The sequence below is a fragment of the Alligator mississippiensis genome, chromosome 15, assembly GCF_030867095.1.
Source record: "Alligator mississippiensis isolate rAllMis1 chromosome 15, rAllMis1, whole genome shotgun sequence".
Taxonomy (NCBI): domain Eukaryota; kingdom Metazoa; phylum Chordata; order Crocodylia; family Alligatoridae; genus Alligator; species Alligator mississippiensis.
The window spans coordinates 1,774,644-1,793,960 of NC_081838.1; the positions used below are offsets into that span (position 1 = coordinate 1,774,644).

A 19,317-nucleotide genomic window follows, 5' to 3' on the forward strand; every position below is an offset into this window, starting at 1 on the left:
GCTGTCCTTTTTCCTCTCATCGCCTTTCTCTTGTCCTTTTCCTCCCTCCATCGTACAACTTGTCTTTGCATTTTCTTTTGTGGTTGCAGTAACAGAACTCCTAAATGTGGCCTGCTCCAGTGCGATGCCCGGGGGAGGTACCAACCTAGAATTGGCCCTGCATTGTCTACATGAAGCCCAGGGCAATATCTTGGTAAGTAACTGATGCCTGAATGACTGTTCTGGGATAACATGGCTTCTTCTGGGACCAATACAGCATTTCTTTGTAGCTTTAGGGAGGTGATGTAGTTAAGCCAGCAGATGTACTTTTTCTGGACGCAGCGTTTCCCAGCCAGGGGCCTCTGCTGCCCTAGCTACCTGGCATAGTGTAGCATCAGTTTTCTGGTGCATGCAAGCCGAAGTAAAGAACTGCTACACAAGGATGTTTTCTCCCCCACATTAAAGTGGTGTAACACTCACTTCATGCTGGGCACTTTTCTGAAGTGCTTCGAAAGACTCTCGTAGACTTCAGCAAGTGCTGGAGCAGACGCTTCCAGAGCGCTGTGCTGCATTACACCAATATGCTCTCGTGCCTTGAGGTGGAGAACGTCACTATTGCACATTGCTCAACATGAGCCAAACTTTGCTCTCGAGTTATACTGGGCTGTGTCATCAAAGCTGGCGAATCGACATCAGCCCAGCCGAGAGCAGAATTCAATTTCCTGCTTCTCTACCGAGGGAACTAATGACTTTCTGTATTCATTTGTTGCAGAAAGCCGTGGAGATGCTGCTGTTTGGAGGACCTCAGAAGCCTGCATCCCACCCTCTGGCTGACTACCATTACACAGGTCAATGAGAAATCAACCTGTTTTTTGGACCAGTGAGCTGAGATGCTAGTAGCTGAGCAGCGGTTGGCTAGTGCTGTGTTCTGCCTTTTATATTCTGATTCTGCTTTAAAACACCAGCACATCTACCTACAACAAAGGTTCTCACCTCTGGTGGTAGCAATAGCTCGCATCTGTTCGGTTTTAATCTGCTTTCCCTGTTTTCATCTGTCAGGCTCCCCGGCTGTCTTCTTATGCAGCCCTTTAGAGCATGTACTGCCCTGCAGTGACACCCAATGGGAGAAGCGTGCCGAAACACAGCAGTGACAGACGCTTGCTCTTCTGTGCTGTTTTTCTGGTGGTGCACATATTTTACAGTCTGGGGCACCTGTTGGGCCAGCATTAATTAGAGCTTTTCAGACTTTTCTAACTTTAATTAACTCATTACTGAAGCTTGATAGATTGGAATTTCATTTTTTTTAAGGGAAAAATGTCCGTACGTGAATAATAAAGTGTTTTAATTTTGCAAGCGTTGATGGTCCATTAAACATGCTATGCAATCTCATAATTTGCATCTTATTACCGTTAGGTTCAGATGTTTGGATGCCTGTTGAGAAGCAGTTGTTTAGAAAGGCTTTTTGTCTCCATAAGAAGGATTTTTACCTGATACAGCAGAAGGTAAGGTCTCTGCAGAGGGTTTGTTTTTTCTCAGATTAATAAAACACCTTCATAAGAAGTCTAGAAGTTATAACTTCGTAACATAGATGGTATCATAACTTAGAAGTTCATGATTAGCTTCAGGAGCTCTGAAATTATTTTCACATTCTCCTGAAGAATAAAATATTTTGCACTTTTTCTAACACATTTTTCACTTTAGTGGATATTTCCCAAAAAAACTTAAGCAAAAGGAAAAGAGTTACAGGGTTGCTGATTGTCTGTCTGGGGAGGTCAGGTACATTGGGGGGAGGTTTATATTTTTCAGCTTTGTAGATTTAATATTTATTACTAGATCCTAAGGAATCCTTTGGGTTTTAATTATAATGCAGAAAGTCAGATTTCATAGAAAATTCAGGTGGGGAGGTCACATCTAGTGCAGCCCCCTGCTCCAAGCAGGACCAGCCCCAACTACATCATCCCAGCCAAGGATTTGTCTGTCCGGGTCTTCATAACCTCCAAGGACGGAGACTGCACCACCTCTCCGTTCCAGTGCTTTACTATTCCCCTAGTGAGAAATTCTTCCTAATATCTAACCCAAACTTCCCTTGCTGCAACTCGAGCCCATTGCTCCTTGTTCTGTCATCTTCTAGTCTAACTCCATTTCACGCTTAGCCAGCTTACAGTACCCCTTGTATTTCGTACCATCCCTTCATCATAATCCAGCTCTTTGCATTTTTGTTGAAAATAAAAAGGTACCCATATAAGATGCTGCTCTCCCTAACTTAAACTGGTAGAACAGCAAAATCCTAGCAACATTAAAATAAGCATTTAAAGCCGAATCCTGCCCTCTCTCCAGCTCCTTTGTGAGTCTGGGAAGCTTCTCAGCCCTTTCCAAAGCCCCTGTCAAACAGGTGCCTTGTGCAGTATGATCTTTTGGGCTGATTCAGGTCCAGGGGGTGCGTCTACATGAGATGCTGACTGCACAGTAGCCAACTAATACTGCACTGTAGTGCATCACAGCAGGGACGGTGCTAATACGCTGCTGTGTAGTAGCGTCACTTAAAAGACGTTTACCGGCACTACTGTGCAATGACTCTGGTTACCGCACATTTATTTAGTACTTGCTCATACAATTACTAAATAAATCGGCAGTAACTACAGCGCAGTAGTGTCTCATGTAGACATGCCCAGGAAAGCAAGTTTCAGAGCCCCAGATGTCTCGGAGATAATGCCTCGTCAGCATGCCCTTCTGACTTGCAGTGAGAGATTCAGCTCAAGCGCCTGTGGCAGGTATTTTTCAAGGGTCTTAAGAGTTTGCAGTCATAAATCAATTAAGCCCCTCGGGCTTGTACTCGCTCCATATCCCAGTCACGTAAAGGTACTTACCTGGCCCCTGCCATTTGGTATCTGGACACCTGTTACTGTAGGTAGTGGAAATACCTCCGTATTGATACATATTGCGGTATATTTGCATTTTATAGAAGTAACTGCAGAACTACTAATATACTCACTGTGGATTGCTTCTGTTTTTCTCCCGTTAGATTCAGAATAAGAACGTGTTCCAGTGCATTGAATATTACTATATCTGGAAAAAAATAATAAAATTTGACCTCAGTCGAGCACAAGTGGTAGAAAAAAGGGTCAAGAGAGACAAGGATGAGTTAGAAAGCACAGAAGAAAAGGTAGAAAATTCCTGGGGACCCATGTGAGAGTCGATTAATTTAAAAATCTTTCATTGCTTTAGGAGATGTGGAGGCATGTTTTTAGCAAGTTCTCCAGGAAACACTTTCTTCTTTAATATTCTATTGCTTTCCTTGTTTAACTTGCAGAGACCTATCAGATACTACTAGAAGAGCTTAACGTGCCATTATTCTTTCAGGATAGTATTTGTTCGTGACGCTCTGGCTCCACTGCTAATTAAAACAAGAGATTAAGATAACTCCCAGCTCCTAATTAGTCATCTAAAATAATCCCTAGCTCCTTATTAGTGAAGCTGTCGGCACGAAACGTATTGCTATCCATGTGGCATTCTTTGTGCCAGTGTTTTGCAAAGAAGAAAAAAAAACCTTGCTGATTATCTGACACAACATGAATATTGCTATGCTGTTTCATGATGGCAAGCAGAGAAAAAAATTATCAGAGGTGCACGCAGGAGATGCTTGATAATCTGGATGCATCGGAAGCTTGTTTTCACAACACTTGGTTCATTAGTAATTGTTCATTCAAAGCCTGTGCTTTCTGTTAACAGAACAGCACAAAGAACATGTAATTATTTACCAGATCTGTGATTATTTTTCAAGTCATTTAAATGAGTTTATTTCTTATTGAGTATTTGGAATTGAAAGGAATTCCCTAGGCAGACTCGCAGTTGATAAATATTTGCTAAAGTTGGATGCGTTTGGGCTGCGGGCTTCATGAATATCAGCCCAAGAAGCAGAGGCTGGAAACGACTGGAGAATAGTGTCTCCCCTTCAAGTAGCTGTTTATAGTGCTCTGGAGGGTCAGAGGTATCGGCGCTGGAGAACGCTGCATTTAACACATGTAAAGTGCTGCTTTCTCTTCCTGAGGAAGGTAACAGAGGGCAGGGAGTCCATTCTCTGCTCGTGCGGACGGGCACAATTCCCCTGAAATCAGTGGAGCTGTGTTGATTTACGCCCCTGAAACATGTTGGACAAACAGAGTTTCACAGAGATTCCTGACGGGTAGGAAATGGTTTTGGGTCCAGTCCCTAGAAACCTTCTAAGTCCCCTCTCCTGCCATGAACTTCATGGAGAATAAAGAGTTCTTGGAGCCTTGAAGGAATGGTTCCCTTATAGTTTAGGATCAGGATAATGTAGGTCTGGATTTGATGCACCCTGACCACCTGCCCGTTTTAGCAGGTGCCTGAAATTAGACTTTTTAAATCATAGCTTCCCATAGCTGTCATTGAAGGTTAATTTCTAACTGGGGTAGCAACAGTGGGGCATCGGTAGAGATCGGACTCAAAGCAGTCACTGGTATCTTATACAATGTGTGGTCTGCCCCTGCTCAGAGCAGTTTTATGTGACAAAGTGCTTTAAAACGCAGATGACCGGTACCAGTTTGTGCCCGTGCTCCCGCTGTGACTTGTGCATGTACACCCGAGGTGGTACCAGCAGCAGTAGCAAAAAGCCTTGCACAGACAAGGTGCTAGGCATGGAATCGGAGGGTTTCTTCAATCCGTTCTGAAGGCCATCTGCATTCAAGCACATGCTGGAGTCGAGCTGAATTTTCAGCATTTGGATTTGTGATGCAGTATTTTCGAAAAGATCATAGTATCATAGAAAATGAGGGTTGGAAGGGACCTCATAGTTTCATAGTTGGTCGGGTCGGAAGGGACCTGAGCAGATCATCAAGTCTGACCCCCTGCCATGGCAGGAAAGGTGACCCCAGCTAGGTGTCTATCTAGCCTCTTTTTGAAGACCCCCAGGGTAGGGGTGAGCACCCTTTCCCTTGCAAGTTGGTTCTAGCTCGTAGCTGCCCTGACAGTGAAGTAGCGCCTCCTGATATCTAGCCTGAGTCTACTCTCCGTCAACTTATGGGTGTTATTCCTTGTTACTTCCAGTAGTGCTAGGGGGAACAGGGACTCCCCCGTTCCCCACAGGTCCCCCCCGGTAAGTTTATAGACAGCCACCAGATCCCCTCTTAGCCTTCTCTTGTGGAGGCTGAACAGGTTCAGGTCCCGTAGCCTCTCCTCGTAGGGCCTGCCCTGCTACCCCCTGATCATGCGGGTGGCCTTCCTTTGGACCCTCTCCATGCTGTCCACATCCCTCCTGAAGTGCGGTGCCCAGAACTGGATGCAGTACTCCAACTGCAGCCTGACCAATAGAGGGGGAGGATCACCTCCTTGGCCCTGCTCGTGATGCATCTGCGGATGCATGACAAGGGTGTGGTTGGCCTTCCCGGCTGCGTCCCCATATTGGCAGCTCATGTTCATCTTGGAGTCAATAGTGACTCCAAGATCCTTTTCTGCCTCTGCACTGATGAGAAGGGAGTTCCCCAGCATGTAGGTGTGCTGCTGGGTCTTCCCCCCCAGGTGCAGCACCCAGCACTTGTCAGTGTTGAAACCCATCCTGTTCTCATCCGCCCACCCCTGTAACCTGTCCGGGTCTGATTGCAGCCTGTCCCTCTCCTCTAGCGTGCCCACTTCTCCCCACATCTTAGTGTCATCCGTGAATTCGATCAAGGTGCTTTTCACCCCCTTGTCCAAGTCGCTGATGAAGATGTTGAACAGTGCGGGCCCAAGGACCGAGCCCTGGGGGACCCCACTGCCCACATCCCTCCAGGTCAAAAATGACCCTTCCACCAGCACTCTGGGTGTGGCCCTCCAGCCAATTTGCGACCCATCTGACTGTAAGCATCAACACCACAGTTGCCTGATTTTTTTTTAATGACTCAGGAAGTCATCTATTCTAACCCTGTGCTCAGAGCAGGACCAGCCCCAACTAGATCATTCCAGCCAAGGCTTTGTCAATTAATTTTGTAGAATTAATTTTCTTTGACTTGAACTCTGTTGAATTCTCCAGCTACAACAGGGAAAATGCCTTTAATCTGTATTCTGTAACTTGCAGACTGCCTGCAGCCCATGGAAAAGGCATGGTCCTTTGCCCAAACACAACATGAATATAAAGCCAAAGAATTACAGAAAAGCACCTAATGACGCATACAGTCCAGCCTTCAGTCTGAAGGGAACTCCAGCCCAGCCCGGAAGTACAGACTGTCAGGGTGTATTTCCATGTAAAGAGTGTGAAAGGTATTGGTTTATTATTTATCCTAGTATATTCAATGATTATTTATTTATTTATTTTTACATATCTGCTCAGTTCAGTTTGTTTGCGTTTTAAAATAAAGGAGTACATCTTCCTAAAAGATAACATTTTAAACATGAAGTTTTAAAGGTACTTGGTTTCAGGTATGATGGAGCTGGACTGTTCTCAGTGGGGGCAGATGACAGAACAGGGAGCAATGGGCTCCAGTTGCAGCAAGGGAAGTTGAGGAAAGGCAAGTTTTAGGAAAAACTTTCTTACTAGAGGGGTGGTGAAGCACTGGGAATGGGTTACCAGAGAGGTGGTGGAGGCTGGTCCTGCTTGGAGCAGGGGGTTGGACTAGATGCGACTTCTGGAGGTCCCTTCAACTCTCATTTTCTATGATTCTCTGATGCCTGACCCTCACTTAGCCTTCTTGTAGAGGCCTTGTGACTTTATAGCCACAAATAGAATCACAGAAAACGAGGGTTGAAGGGATCTCGGGTCACATCTAGTGCAACTCCCTGCTCCAAGCACGACCAGCCCCAACTGCATCATCCCAGACAAGGCTTTGTCGAGCTGGGTTTTGAAACCCTCCAAGGATGGAGCTTCCACTACATCTCTGGGTAGCCTATTCCAGTGTTTTACTACCATCCTAGTGAAAATTTTTCCTAATATCCAACCTAAACCTCCCTTGCTGCAGCTTGAGCCCATTGCTCCTTGTTCTGTCGTCTGCCCGCACTGAGACCAGTCCAGCTCCATAACTAACTTTTTTTTTTTTAAACTGTTTCTTCTCTCTTGGTGAAACTGGCCAAATGAACCAGGCTCCATGCATAGTGCTGTTGAATTCACAAAGGAAATGTGTAAAAATAGAGGAAAATATTCTCCAGCCTGCTAAGGAAATGTCAGGTGTGGTGCCTGGAAATGATAGAAGGCAAAATGACCTGGGAGAAAAATGCAATCTGTTTAGAAGCTGAGCATGACCCTTGAAAAGATTGAACCCCAGAGGTGTCGATGCCTGCACATCTGCAGACTTAGCCCCTGAGAAGCATGGGGATGTATAGCGTCCAGCTACACAAACTACCATTGATCTCATTGGAGAATCATGGGAGAACAGTGACTCTGCCCCTATGGCTATTGCCAAGTCACCTGTGTTCCTCTTCCTTTCACTGTAGGTGTAATGCTTGTAACTTCTCATTTCAAAACCAGTACTTCATTTAGCCTGGTCTCCCCAAGACACCTAGTTTCTGCTGAGGAGAGGTGATAACAGGAGAAGAAAGGGAGGGAAGGTATCACAACTTAGGCTGGAAAAGCCTCTGGAAAGCTGAGTGTCAGAGGAGAGCAGGAGTCCAAACTAACAGGTCCTCGTTTTCTAACTTCTAGGGTGTTTGACAAGGTAAAAAGTCGAAATGCTCACATGAAGCGGCACCGACCGCAGGAGCACGTGGAGCCACTGGTAAAGAGTAAGTGGCCCATAAAACAAGTCAGAAACGAGCCAGAGCTGGAGGAGACCCGGGTGCTGACCTCCTCCAACGGTAACTGGGAAATCGTGGTTTCTGAGTAGCGGTGAAGGCAGCCTGACTTCTGCTGGAAAAGTGTGTAAGCATTTTTAGCCCCTGAACAGGTGTTTTTCCTACATATTCCATCATGTGTGACATGCTGAGTCTTGAGCAGGGTTGAGTGACGTGACCGTGCTGCCAGGTCAGTCGCACAGATGTAGCTGCACTGATGCTGAAAAACACTCAAAACTTTTGCTAGGGCAGGAGCACCTGGTGAGGCTGCAGAGGCAAACTTCTCAGTCCCTGCAAAGAAACCCCTTCCCTCCCATACCTTATGGAAGGAGACCTGTATTGTTTTCTGTACAACGGAGTGCAAAAGCCTGCCTGGATATTTTCAGCACTTCGCACTAACATAATATTGTTTGCCTTGAGTTTGAGTTTAAAAAAACCAAAAAACAAAACAAAACACGAAGGCATTGAACGTTCTTTACTTACTTAGATTAACACTGCAACGATGCGTGTTAAATTAAGTATGCGTGCCTGGCATTAAACTACAATTATGCATGATTGAGAAAAAAAAAAGTTGTTACACCAATACCAGAGGCTCTTAACTTCTGATTTTGTTCATTTGGTGGCGAGTGGGGGGAGCCTTTCTGCTCCATTTACAAGTAAAAGTTGGATGTGGATACCCCTCATGTCTTACCATCAGTTTTAGGGTTTGGTTGTTGTTTGTTTGAAAAAGAAACCCCCCCCAAAGGACAGAATAGGAAAATCAATGAGAAATTGCCATTGTATTTAATATATATAATTTTTTCCATAACGTGACGGTCACTTCTTGGATTTCAGTTTTAGTGTGTAGTGCTGCGGTGATCTGTGGATTGTTATTTTGTATGTGCTTGCTTCATAGTTCTATTAAACTGAGTTTGTGAGCTATGATTGTGAAAGTTCTTGTTCTCCGTTTACTGCGGGGGGAGAAGAAACAAACCCAAAAGCAAAACTAGTTATACTAGTTCTGTTCAAACTGGTTCTGTTAAACCTCTCTCCCTTAAGAGAGACCTGTCAGGCCAGGCCTCTCTGGGTCTGCTATTTGGTTCCTTGTAAACCAGTACAGCCTGTTCAACAGCCAGGTTGTCGGTGACTAAACCGGCACTCCCACCCGGGCTATCCTGGGTGAGGACGGCGTGTGGATGCCCAGCAGGAATAAAAGCAACACCTGTCAAAGGGTGGATGAGTTCCCTGCAAGCCAGGTGAGGAGATGGGCACCACCGGGTCACTTTGCGCGAAGAATCATGAGTGATGCACAACATCTAAGTGCCCCGACCGTCATGCCGGCCTTGGGACTGACTGCACCATTTAAGAGAGAACATATTAAAACCAGGTCTATAAAAATGGAGCCGTTGCTGTGAAAGTTGTTGTTCTTTTACTGATTATTGGGAGGGGAGGAAAGCAAAACTGGTTATACCAGGCTGGTGGGCCGAAGCAACGTGTGTTGCAGGAACATGAGGATTTTGAAAGAACTACTGTAATCATGTTATGTGTCTCAATATAAGCTGAGCCAGTTCCTTGCAGTCATGGGGTGGGCGAGTTATAAAGGTAAGTGCCGATTATGTCTGTCGCTGCTTGGATCGGAAAGCAGTTTACTAAATTATGACAAGCCGGGAGAGCTGAAACCAGGCAAGGGAGAGACTACCCTCAACCAGTTAGAATTTAATGAGATGTTAGCTTCATTCAGCTCACCGTACGCTAACCTTGAAACAAGAGAATTTCATGCAGCCAGCAAGTCCTATGGGGATGGCAAATCTAATAGGTTCTGTTGCATGGAGAGCACGGGAGAAATTCTCTCAAGTCGTGCCTCCGGCTTGAAGCCCGTGAACAATTAAATCTCACTGAAGACATAAGTGGTGCGTATGCCATATGCTTGCGCTCCACGTGGGCGTGAATCTTACCATCTGAGAGCGGTTTATCCAGGGGGAAACGGAATACGTTGGAGCAGCGGTTCACAGACGAGCCTGAACATAAGTCCCCGTGAAATCTCAAGGCATTGTGCACCTTTGCTTTTTTTTAGAGGAGATAGGCCAGCAGTTCTTACCTGCCTCTGGGTAAACTGCTTTGGCCCCACGAAGAGACAGAAGTCGCTGTAGTTCATTGGAACATACAAATGATCGAGCATTTTTTTTTTAGTGGCACAATAGTGAAGTCGTGCGGCAGGATTTTGGCAGGGTTTTTAACCTCATTCATTCTCCGAATTGGCTGTGATATCACGCAAGATTTTTAGCAGCTGTGGAGCCCAAAGAATGGGGCAGGTGTTAACTGACCACTTTGATTGCAGAACTGGGATTTGGTAGTGCCGGGATGTGAAGGTCACTAAGACTGGTGTTTTCCCCAAGAGGAGCGCAGAGCTGCTTCAGCCATTGCCCTGCTTTCCAGGCCAAACGCAAAACTCGCCTCAACTTTGCCATCCCCAAAACAACAGTGTGCAGCGGCTCTTTTCCCTGTCTTTTGAATCACGGTTTTCCACCAGAGGAAGAAGAATGGAGTTGGAGCTACATGAGACACTTTAGTCTCCTTTTATTTTATTTATTGCAAGGTGCACAGGTATTACAGTGATGATCAAGGCAGAAGAACCTGAAAGAAACTTAAAAGTCTCTTTGATCTTCTCAGTTGTCTGGCTGTCCCAGTCTTCCTATCTCGAGCACCATGCCTGGTCCTAAATTATTGCACCGATTTTTGCCTGTTGCTTTACTTGCATAAAAAATAACAACCTTGCAGTACCGCACTTGGTAGGGAGCTTGCGATTGTGTGTTTTGTTGGGCTTAGATGGTGAATCGGATATAACTAAGGGTCTCTTCCCGCCATCAAGAGTGGTGTTGTCAGACGGGTAGATTATCACGACAGTTTTGCAAGGCTAGAGGCGTTGAGCCTGGCCAGCCTGTTTCATTACTTAACCCTCATAATGAGAGGGTTCTTCCTAATTTCAGCCTACATTTCCCCTGTGGCAGTAGCGTTTCCACCCTGATGCTAGCTACCAGTGCAGCTGCAACAGGGAAGATTTTAGTGATGTGGTTGCCTCTAAACATGGTTTGAAATTGCATGCATTATGGCTCATGCTTGGTGATTGTTAGCAGCTAATGGCGACTCTCCCTACCCTGTGACAAGAGTCTGTCTCTTCCTAGCCTGGCTGTATTGTCCACCATGCCTTTGTCTGTTTGCATTAGGGACAGCATCTCCAACTACGCCGGCAGTGGTTCATCTAGCCCCTTGTGGTTGCACATCCTAAAATGCACTGCTTCATCTGCTGCCAGGGCTGCAGCGTCCTCTAGAGACTTGTGATTGCTCCGTTGAGGCATCGTGGAGAAGCAGCCGGGATTTCCAAGGAAGCAGCACAAATATGGCTTGGGAGCATGATGGTTGCGGATGAACTGGCGCGGTTTGACACGGCTGCATCAGCTGTATCCAAGCGGGACAGAAGTGTCGCAAAGCGGCTGCACGTGTAGGAGGGGATCGGAGGAAAATACTCAGCCCTTGGGTGCTGCAGCTTCCACTGACTTCCACAGGCAGGTGAGGCCTACACCAGAGTGCTTTTGAGCACCCCACTCCTAGGATAGACAGGACTCAAGCCATGTTAAACTTCACCCCTGAACTCCACCCCCCACCGCAACCCCGGTGTTTTCAATACTGGATGTGCAGGTTTCTGCCCCGATTCTCACTGTTGTTTCTCATGGATTCTAAAAAGTCAAAGTTCTGGTGCAGGAACAGAATTTGGTCCAGATTTTCAGGGGCAAGCACCGCTCGCCGGTGCTCCAGGGCACTCTCATTGGCAGCGAAGGCCTGATCTGGCAACACAGCTGTGGCAGGGATGGCCAGGTACTGCCGGCTCATCCTCGCCACAGCGGGGAAGCGGTGCTCATTGTTCCTCCACCAGTCCAGCGGGTTGGTGCTACGTTTACACAGTGGCTCCACGATGTAGTTCTCCAGTTGCTGGTGGATCTCGGGCATGCTCTCTGTTGGGTCCTTCCCCAGAAGGATGTCATACATACTCTGGGACTGGCTGCCGGAGCCCCTGTCCTTATGAGCTGGCAGCTGGCCCCCGGCTTCTCCCCCTTCTGCCTTGTAATCTGAGTTTGGCACCCAGAACGAGGCAGGAGGCGGGGACTGGTGGTTAAACATCTGCGACAACATATTTTTGACCCTCCTGTGCAGCTCGCTGCGCAGGGTGGGGCTCAGGAACCTCATCTCCTTGAAACGCGGGTCCAAGAAGGAGGCGATGACAGCCGGGCTTTCCAGCACCGTCTCGTCCTCCAAGATGCCCCAGCGCTGCATCAGCTGCGCCCGTATGTTGCCCACCACGGTCTTGATGACACTGCTGGACTCCTCGCACTGCTGTCCGATGGCAGCGACGATGCCGTGGATGCATGGCATCAGGGAAGAGATGGAAACGTTCTGCTCCTCGCGCAAGAAGGACGTGGCGATCTTAATTGTCCTCATGACGGGCACCAGGTCCTGCAAGAGCTTCCACTGGTGGTCAGCCAGGTTCTGAACAGCTGCCGTGCCCTTGGGGTGTTCCTCCAGCACGGACATGATGGCCCATTTGAGGTCCAGGAGGCTCTCGCACATCTCGATGGTCGTTATCCAGCGGGGCCTGGCGTCCATGACAAGCTTCAGCTTGGTCTTGTTGATGGCCTCCAACTTGCTGTTCAAGGAACAGGTGGCTTTTGCGTCCTGCTGGAAGTACCTCACGATGCCTCTGGCGGCACTCAGAGCCTCTTGTACCTGCTCCACCTCCAGCCCGGCCTGGATGCACAGGTCCAGCAAGTGGGCAGCACAGCACAGGCTTGCCCAGCCGTAGGTGCCCTGGAGTTGCTCCGAGTTGGCGGCTGTGTCGCGCAGGCTGTCGTGTATCACACAGGACACGGCCTTGCAGGACAGCCCGAACTCGGACAGGACAGTGTAGAGCCTCTCCCCGAAATCGCTTGCCCCCTTGTTCTCGTGCACCGGCTGCGTTTCCAGGATGCATCGGGCCCAGCGCCACTCCCCATCAATGAAGCTTGCCGTGACGGTCAGGTAGGGCTGGCTGAGCTGAGAGATCCAGGACTCCACGCACAGCACGACGGACTGAGCCGTTTGCAAGTAGTGCTCGAGATGCTGCTTCACTACGTTGTACCTGTGCCACAGCATGCTGGACAGCTGGGCTGGGGACGGGAGGGTGAAACTCGGCTCCAGGTAACCGAGGAGGAGTCCGAAGCCCTTGTCTTTCACCATGGAGAGCGGGTGGAGGTCGCGGAATATCATCTCGAGCACTAGCTCCAGAATCATGTCGGTCCTGGGTTCTAAGCAGGGTGCGGGGTGGTATAGGTTGTTTTCTGGCGTCATCTGCCTGGCCCGCTTGATCCCGTTCTCCGGTGCCGCGTAGTCGGCCTCAGATGCCTGGTCATCTTTCAGCTGCGACAGCAGCGTGTCACGGATGCTGTGCTTCCGCACCAGGTGCTCCCGCATCGTGGTGGTGCTGTTGTGGAAAGACAGCTGCTTCTTGCACACGTTGCATTCCACGTAGGCATCCCCCAGCTTGGTGTAGTAGTTCCACACCTTGGATTTGCGGCGGTCAACATAGAGCGCTGTGCTCGTGCCATCGTGGCCCGCCCCTTTCTCCCTCTTCCTCCTGGAGGACGGGCCGAGGTTGGCTGCCATGTTGTACGTGTTGAACACCATGGAGATTTCCTCTGTGGGGGGAGGAGAAATGACAGAACGGACCTTAATTTCACCTGAAACTAGCATGAAAGCCCCTGCCGTGTGTTGCATATATTGCGCAATTCGCGGGTGAATCGCGCAATAAACTTAGACCGGCCACGCATGCAAAGCAAGACCGGCCACCCATCCAAAGTAATTATCATGCAATTAACTGGTTAATCATGCAATAACTTTAGACCCACTACATCTGCAAAGTAATTACCAAGCCATAAAAATGGCCATCCAGCTATGAAAAGAGCCAACCAGCTACGTTAGCGCTTGAAAACTCATAACCTTTTAGCTGGTTTCTATCCAGCTTCCATTCGAACCAGTGGCAGGTCCCTAAGAGAAAGAAGACTCAGTTGTTTCATCCGCTCTAAGGGCACTTGTAGGCAAGCGTTCTGGCTAAGAGGCCAGTGTTATATTGCTATACATGGGTGCTAGAGCTGGTGTGGAAGCTGTCTGTTCCTGAGCTCCGTGGGCAATCCCTGAAAGCAGAAATATGCCGGACAGACCTCAGGAGGCGGTGGGGTGTTGCTAAGACTTTGTAAAGCCAGCAAAAACACCCCCAGGCAGGTCACCAAATCTGAACTAAGACAGGAGCTTGGATGCAGATGTTCAGTCACTTTGGGCAAAAGGGAAAAATCGCTAAATCCAGGGACAAACTCCTTAGGTTGGCAGTGATGCACTGATACAAAAGTGCCTTGGCCGAAGGCGTTTTATAGATGGTTATAACCAAGCTTATGTCCGGCAGAGCTCCTTACCAGATCACAGAATCGTAGAAAATTCAGGTTGGAAGGACCTCAGGAGGTCACATCTAGTCCAACCCCCTGCTCCAAGCAGGACCAGCCCCAACTCCATCATCCCAGCCAAGGCTTTGTCTACCTGGGTCTTCAAAACCTCCAAGGATGGAGAGTCTACCACCTCTCTGAGGAGCCTTTTCCAGTGCTTCACCACCCTCCTAGCAAGAAAGATTTTCCTAATATCCAGCCTCAACTTCCCTTGCTGCAGCTTGAGCCCATTGCTCCTTGTCCTGCCGTCTGCTCCCAGCTCCATCCTCTTTGCAACCCCCTGCAGGGAGGTGAAGGCTGCTATTCAATCCTCTTCGGTGCAGACTAAATCAGCCCAGCTCCTTCACTCTCTCCTCACCAGTCCTGTCCCCCAGCCCCACAACCATTTTCATTGCTTCCACTGAGCTCTCTCCAGTGTGTCCACATCGTTTCTGTAGTGGGGGCCCCAAAATTGGGCACAGGACTCCAGATGTGGCCTCCCCAGTGCTGAATAGAGGGGAGGAGTCACTGTCCTGGATCTGCGGGCAACGCTCCTACCAGTGCAGCCCAGGATGCTGGTAACCTTGGCAACAAGGGCACCCTGTTGGCTCATGGCTAAATGAATGATTAGAGGAGCTCGTCATCACTGAGGAACCCCTTATCCATGATTTATTTGCAGGTGCTGTATCAGAAGGCTGCTGCTGCGCCTGGCATTTTAACACAGCTGAATGGGATCTTGGCAAGCTGCTTGGTGGAGAAGAGACCGAAGGCAGGCACCTACCTTGCACGATCTGGGGGTAGGATGGAGCAATGACGGGCAGAGACGGCTCCTCTATTATCTCCTCTTTGGGTTGCTGCACGTCCCCTCCACCATCTTCTGGCTTCACGCCTTTCTGCAGGAAAGGAGGCACCCTCTTGGCGTTCACGTCTGCCATTGCGTTCTTCGGGAGCATCCCAGGAGGGAACACAAAGAGCGGCTGTTAGAAGGATCACCCTGGGGGCCGTCCGGCACCGCCGACACCTGTGCTCGGCGGGGGACACGACGAGATTCACGTTCCAGCCCCTGATCCCGCTCTTTTGAGGACGTTACCTCCAAGCAATAACTAACCCGCAGGCCGCGCCTGTCACCCGTGAATGTCCCATAGCTTCGTGGAGGCAGATCAGTCCTGTCCCTGTGTGCTTCTTCCACGACAGGGCTTTTATGGGGGAGCCAGAGAAGCACTGGGCTTGGAAGAAAACCCGCCTGGATCTACTGTCTAGCACGCCGCAGCACAGGGAATTCCTGTTCCCTGCAAGCATGCGATAGCCCTCTCCATCCTGCAGCGACGGGCTGTCAGAAAAGAGCCCGAGCCAATCGAACAGTGGCACAAAGGGCTGGAGGGAAACCTCTTTCTTTTTCAAGCGGGGTTTCCCTTGCGAGCTGAGGATAGCGGGCCTGGTTTCCAAACCGTCACGAGCCCCTTGCGAAGGGCAGAGGGGCTGTCTGCAAACCCCCCACCCCAAAGGTGTCTCCCATCACAGATGCAAACGCCCTTTGCAAAGGCAACTGGGTTGCGTCTCCTTTCGAAGACGGCCCCATGTGCCACCGCTGGGAAACCCGACATCTGCCTGTCAAGTGACAGCGTTTCACAGGGGACCGGGGCCGCCCGCTTGGTATTTGGCGGCAGTGAGAGCTCACGGCACAGCTTGATAGGATGGCAGGTGCTCTGTAAAAACCCAAGGTCACCTCCACTGCCAGCACAAAGCAGAGAGAGCAAGGATGCGTTGTCAAGGCAAGGTTCAGATTGCACCTGTCTGAGCACACCCGGCAAAGCGGATCCTGACTCCAACCCCGCAGCCTTTCTCTCTCGCTGGGGAAATGCCTTGTCATTTCTTCCCGCCCTCCGCAAGGGTGAGTTGCATCGCTTCACCCTGCCAAGTGTCCGGAAGAGGGGCCAAGGACATGGTGCAGAACAGCACAGAAGTCACGCCGTATTGCTTCAGGGAGCGGTGGAAACGACCCAGGTGGTGACGTCATGTTTAAATCCTACAGCTGATCGTACGCTGATGCCGGAGCAACAGATCCCACCCGAGAAATTATTCTGCAGCTTCATCCCCCCCCCCTTCCCCCCAAGGATTGCTGTTTCAACCTTCCCTGCTTTAAAACCCTGCAAACTTCCGACAATACGTGTGTATCTATCTATCGATAGATAGATGTGTGTGTGTACACACACACACACACACATATATGTATATATACACATGCATATATATATATATATATATATATATATATACACACACACACATATAGGAGTGCACGGATTGAAATGAAGTTTAGCCAGATGAAGAAGAAAACAGGCATAGGTCATCTCATACTCACTCCTTTGTTACCATGGGCATGATACGAGCTGCTGGGTTGTTTGCAGTCTCAGCTCTGTGCCGTAAAATGGGATATATCTAACCTTTCATCTGGAAGTAATTCATTTAGGGCTCCTCTCAAAAGTTCAAGCCAGGATGGAAAGGGAGCTGATCTGAAACGGAGGAGGCTGGATGCCTGTCAGAGCCCCGATGCAACGTGTGCAGCGAGTGTGTGCTTGCTGGCAGACAGGGAGGGCCGCGCCGTTTGCATTTATAACAAAGCTGAGTGCGGAGACGGTCTGATTAATCACGATCTGTTTTGTTGCTGAAGGACAAATTCTGGCTGTGGGTGCTTGGTTAATAGGGCGTGCTCTTGGTTTTTTTATAACAGTAAAGATGATTCATCATTGGAAGCGGTGGCTTCTGCATCTCCTGAAGTCTGCAGACCGAGCCGGACCGTCTTGGATCCTTTGTTGAAACGCATGGGATTGGACTCAATAAAAAGATAAAATCCTCTTGACTGGAGCTGGACTGTTCGCAGTGGCGACAGGACAAGGAGCAATGGTGTCGCGTTGCAGCAAGGGAAGTTGAGGTTGGATGTTAAGAAAAACTTTCTCACGAGGAGGGGATAGTAAAGCACTGGAACAGGCTCGACTCATGTTAGTAGAGAGGTGACAAAATTGACCTTTAAAGCTACGCCTCCGTGAAGCCGGGGATTTGACCCTCACTAACAAACATAGGGAATATGCAACTCGGGTTGAAATATCTAGCGGTGGAGTTTGCAGCAGCTCGGTGTGTAGAAGTCAGGATTTCTTAGGTTCCCTTAGTAGCTGCATCTAGCTATAGCCACTGCTTCTACATCCCTCAAATGGGGAAGCTGCTGCTGTCACGCACCGTGACATCTGGAGCCGGGCTGTTCTTAGTGGGGGCGGATGACTGAACAAGGAGCAATGGGCGCAAGCTGCAGCAAGGGGAAGTTGAGGTTGGTTATTAGGAAAAACTTTCTCATAAGGAGAGTAGTAACAGGAACAGGCTACCCAGAGGGGTGGGGGGAGTCTCCGTACTTGGAGGTTTTTAAGACCTAGGTAGGCTTGTGCAGGATGATGTAGTTGGGGCTGGTTCCGCTTTGAGCAGGAGGTTGGACTAGATGTGACCTCCGGAGGTCCCTTCCAGCCCTCCTTGTCTGTGTTTTTATGATCTACTGAGTGAAAAATCTACTGTGGCAGCAGAAGTATTTTAACTCAGGAAGAATGGTCGTTTGCAAAAGGCTAGAGAGGACTTGTCTTGTTACCGAGCAGCCCCTTCTCTGCAGAGGATGCGAAGCCTCCAGTGGCAGTGCTACCACTGCCCCAGCCCATATCAAAATGCCTTGTGGGTTTGACGCCAGGGACAGGTGGGAGAACCGGCTGCAGACCGGGGTCTGCTACTGCCAAGTGTCTGCCTACCCCCCTCCTCAGGTCGGGGACTACATGCAGGTCGGTCCCCCGGGCAGCATGGAAGTGCCTCTGGAAGCATGGGTTTGATGCGGAAGCCAGTCAGGCCATGTGGGACAACTTGCCCCAGACCGTGGTCGCCTGCCAGCAAGTGCCCGCCTACCCCACCCTTAATGGTCGGGGACCACACGCAGGTCGGTCCCCTAGGCAGCTCAGAAGTGTCCCCGGAAGGGAGCGGGAAGCACCAGGGAAAGCAGGATCATGCTAAACCTGATAGCGGAAGTATCTATGGAGATGCAGGATGGTAATGAAAGCATGATGACGCCCCTTTACGAAGCCATGGTGCGTCCACACCTTGAACACGGCGCCCAGTTCCGGTCCCCGCACCTGCAAAAGGATAGAGAAGAACTCGAGAAGGTCCAGACAAGGGCAACAAGGATGGTCAGTGCTACAGAGGGGCTTGCCTAGGAGGAGAGACGGCCGAGGCCAGGCCTGGTCAGTTTAGAGAAGAGATGCTTGAAGGGAGGCAATAAAATATTAAATGGGAAAGAGAAAGTTGATGGGAATTTATTATCGACTTTCACCAGTCGTGTCCTGTGCGAGATTGTCGACAGCAGCCGTTTAGCAGCTGTTGCCGATTCGTTAGAAGCGCTTCTGCTAAGGCCGACAAGGTTCTTGGGGGGGGGGGGGGGAAATCCAGTATTGTTTATTAGACCAGTTAAAATAGTTGGAAAAATGATTTGTTGCAAGCTTTCAGGTTACAAACACCCTTCTTCAGGCTTATTTACCAGGCAAAAACCGAGGGGTCACAATAGGAAACGAATAGGTAGTTGGTTTTTCCACCCAGGACAAATGAAAGGGGGGAGCTCGTGGCTACCAGGTGCAGCGGAAGTAGAGAGTTCATCCTGATCCATGAAGGGATTGGACCCGTTTTTGGAGGAAAGGGTCAGCGGGAGCGCGGGAGTGTGGGGCACGGCCTCCAGAGCAGAATATCCTCAACCTTCAGCGGCGCTTGTACACGTGACATAAAGTGGCCGCAAGTGGGAGAGGGACGGGGGGAAGAGCCCTGCTCAGACCCATGCTTTGGGGTTGTTGGTCTAAGGACATAGGCAGGCAAGGGTTGTGGGGAGATGTGATCTCTTTTATAGATTCATAGATGTTAGGGTCGGAAGGGACCTCAATAGATCATTGAGTCGACCCCCAAATTATTTATTATTATATGTAGTTGGTCTAATAAAAGAGATCACATCTACCCCAACGCTCAGAGCCAGTCGCTCGCCCTTCCAGCTCCGCTGTCTGCCGCCACGGGGCGCAGGAGACCGGGCAGG

At 49.3% G+C, this 19,317-nt stretch overlaps 2 protein-coding genes across 5 annotated transcripts in view; one reads left to right on the forward strand and one right to left on the reverse strand.

The window, feature by feature from the left end:
- ZNF541 (zinc finger protein 541) overlaps positions 1–8,655 on the forward strand; it is a 32,174-nt gene extending 23,519 nt beyond the window's left edge. For 2 of the 3 annotated variants that reach the window (XM_006264947.4, XM_014607135.3), the window contains 6 exons: positions 90–193; positions 752–827; positions 1,393–1,481; positions 3,002–3,142; positions 6,050–6,231; positions 7,607–8,655. In XM_006264947.4, the coding sequence (XP_006265009.1) occupies positions 90–193; positions 752–827; positions 1,393–1,481; positions 3,002–3,142; positions 6,050–6,231; positions 7,607–7,787 (773 nt within the window). In that variant the 3' untranslated portion in view covers positions 7,788–8,655. The remainder of the gene's footprint in view (positions 1–89; positions 194–751; positions 828–1,392; positions 1,482–3,001; positions 3,143–6,049; positions 6,232–7,606) is intronic. The other variant, XM_014607134.3, reaches the window with a different exon arrangement.
- A 1,611-nt stretch (positions 8,656–10,266) lies between these two features.
- On the reverse strand, positions 10,267–18,534 carry LOC102565203 (E3 SUMO-protein ligase ZBED1). 2 transcript variants are annotated; one of them, XM_019483001.2, is made up of 3 exons: positions 16,661–18,534; positions 14,998–15,157; positions 10,267–13,439 (listed from the first exon to the last, which is right to left on the reverse strand). In XM_019483001.2, the coding sequence occupies exons 2-3, from the start codon at positions 15,149–15,151 to the stop codon at positions 11,392–11,394; spliced, it is 2,202 nt and encodes a 733-aa protein (XP_019338546.1). In that variant the 5' UTR covers positions 15,152–15,157; positions 16,661–18,534; the 3' UTR covers positions 10,267–11,391. The 2 variants fall into 2 exon arrangements, with proteins under 2 accessions (XP_019338546.1, XP_006265043.1); XM_006264981.4 differs by having other exon boundaries at positions 16,579–16,667.
- Positions 18,535–19,317: the final 783 nt, after the last annotated feature.

Bases quoted from the DNA above. Each gene is read 5' to 3' on its own strand.
- LOC102565203 (XM_019483001.2), bottom strand. From the start codon at position 15,151: ATGGCAGACGTGAACGCCAAGAGGGTGCCTCCTTTCCTGCAGAAAGGC. The intron at 13,440-14,997 runs GTAGGTGCCTGC...CTCCCCCCACAG, and splicing joins CTACCCCCAGATCGTGCAAG to AGGAAATCTCCATGGTGTTC.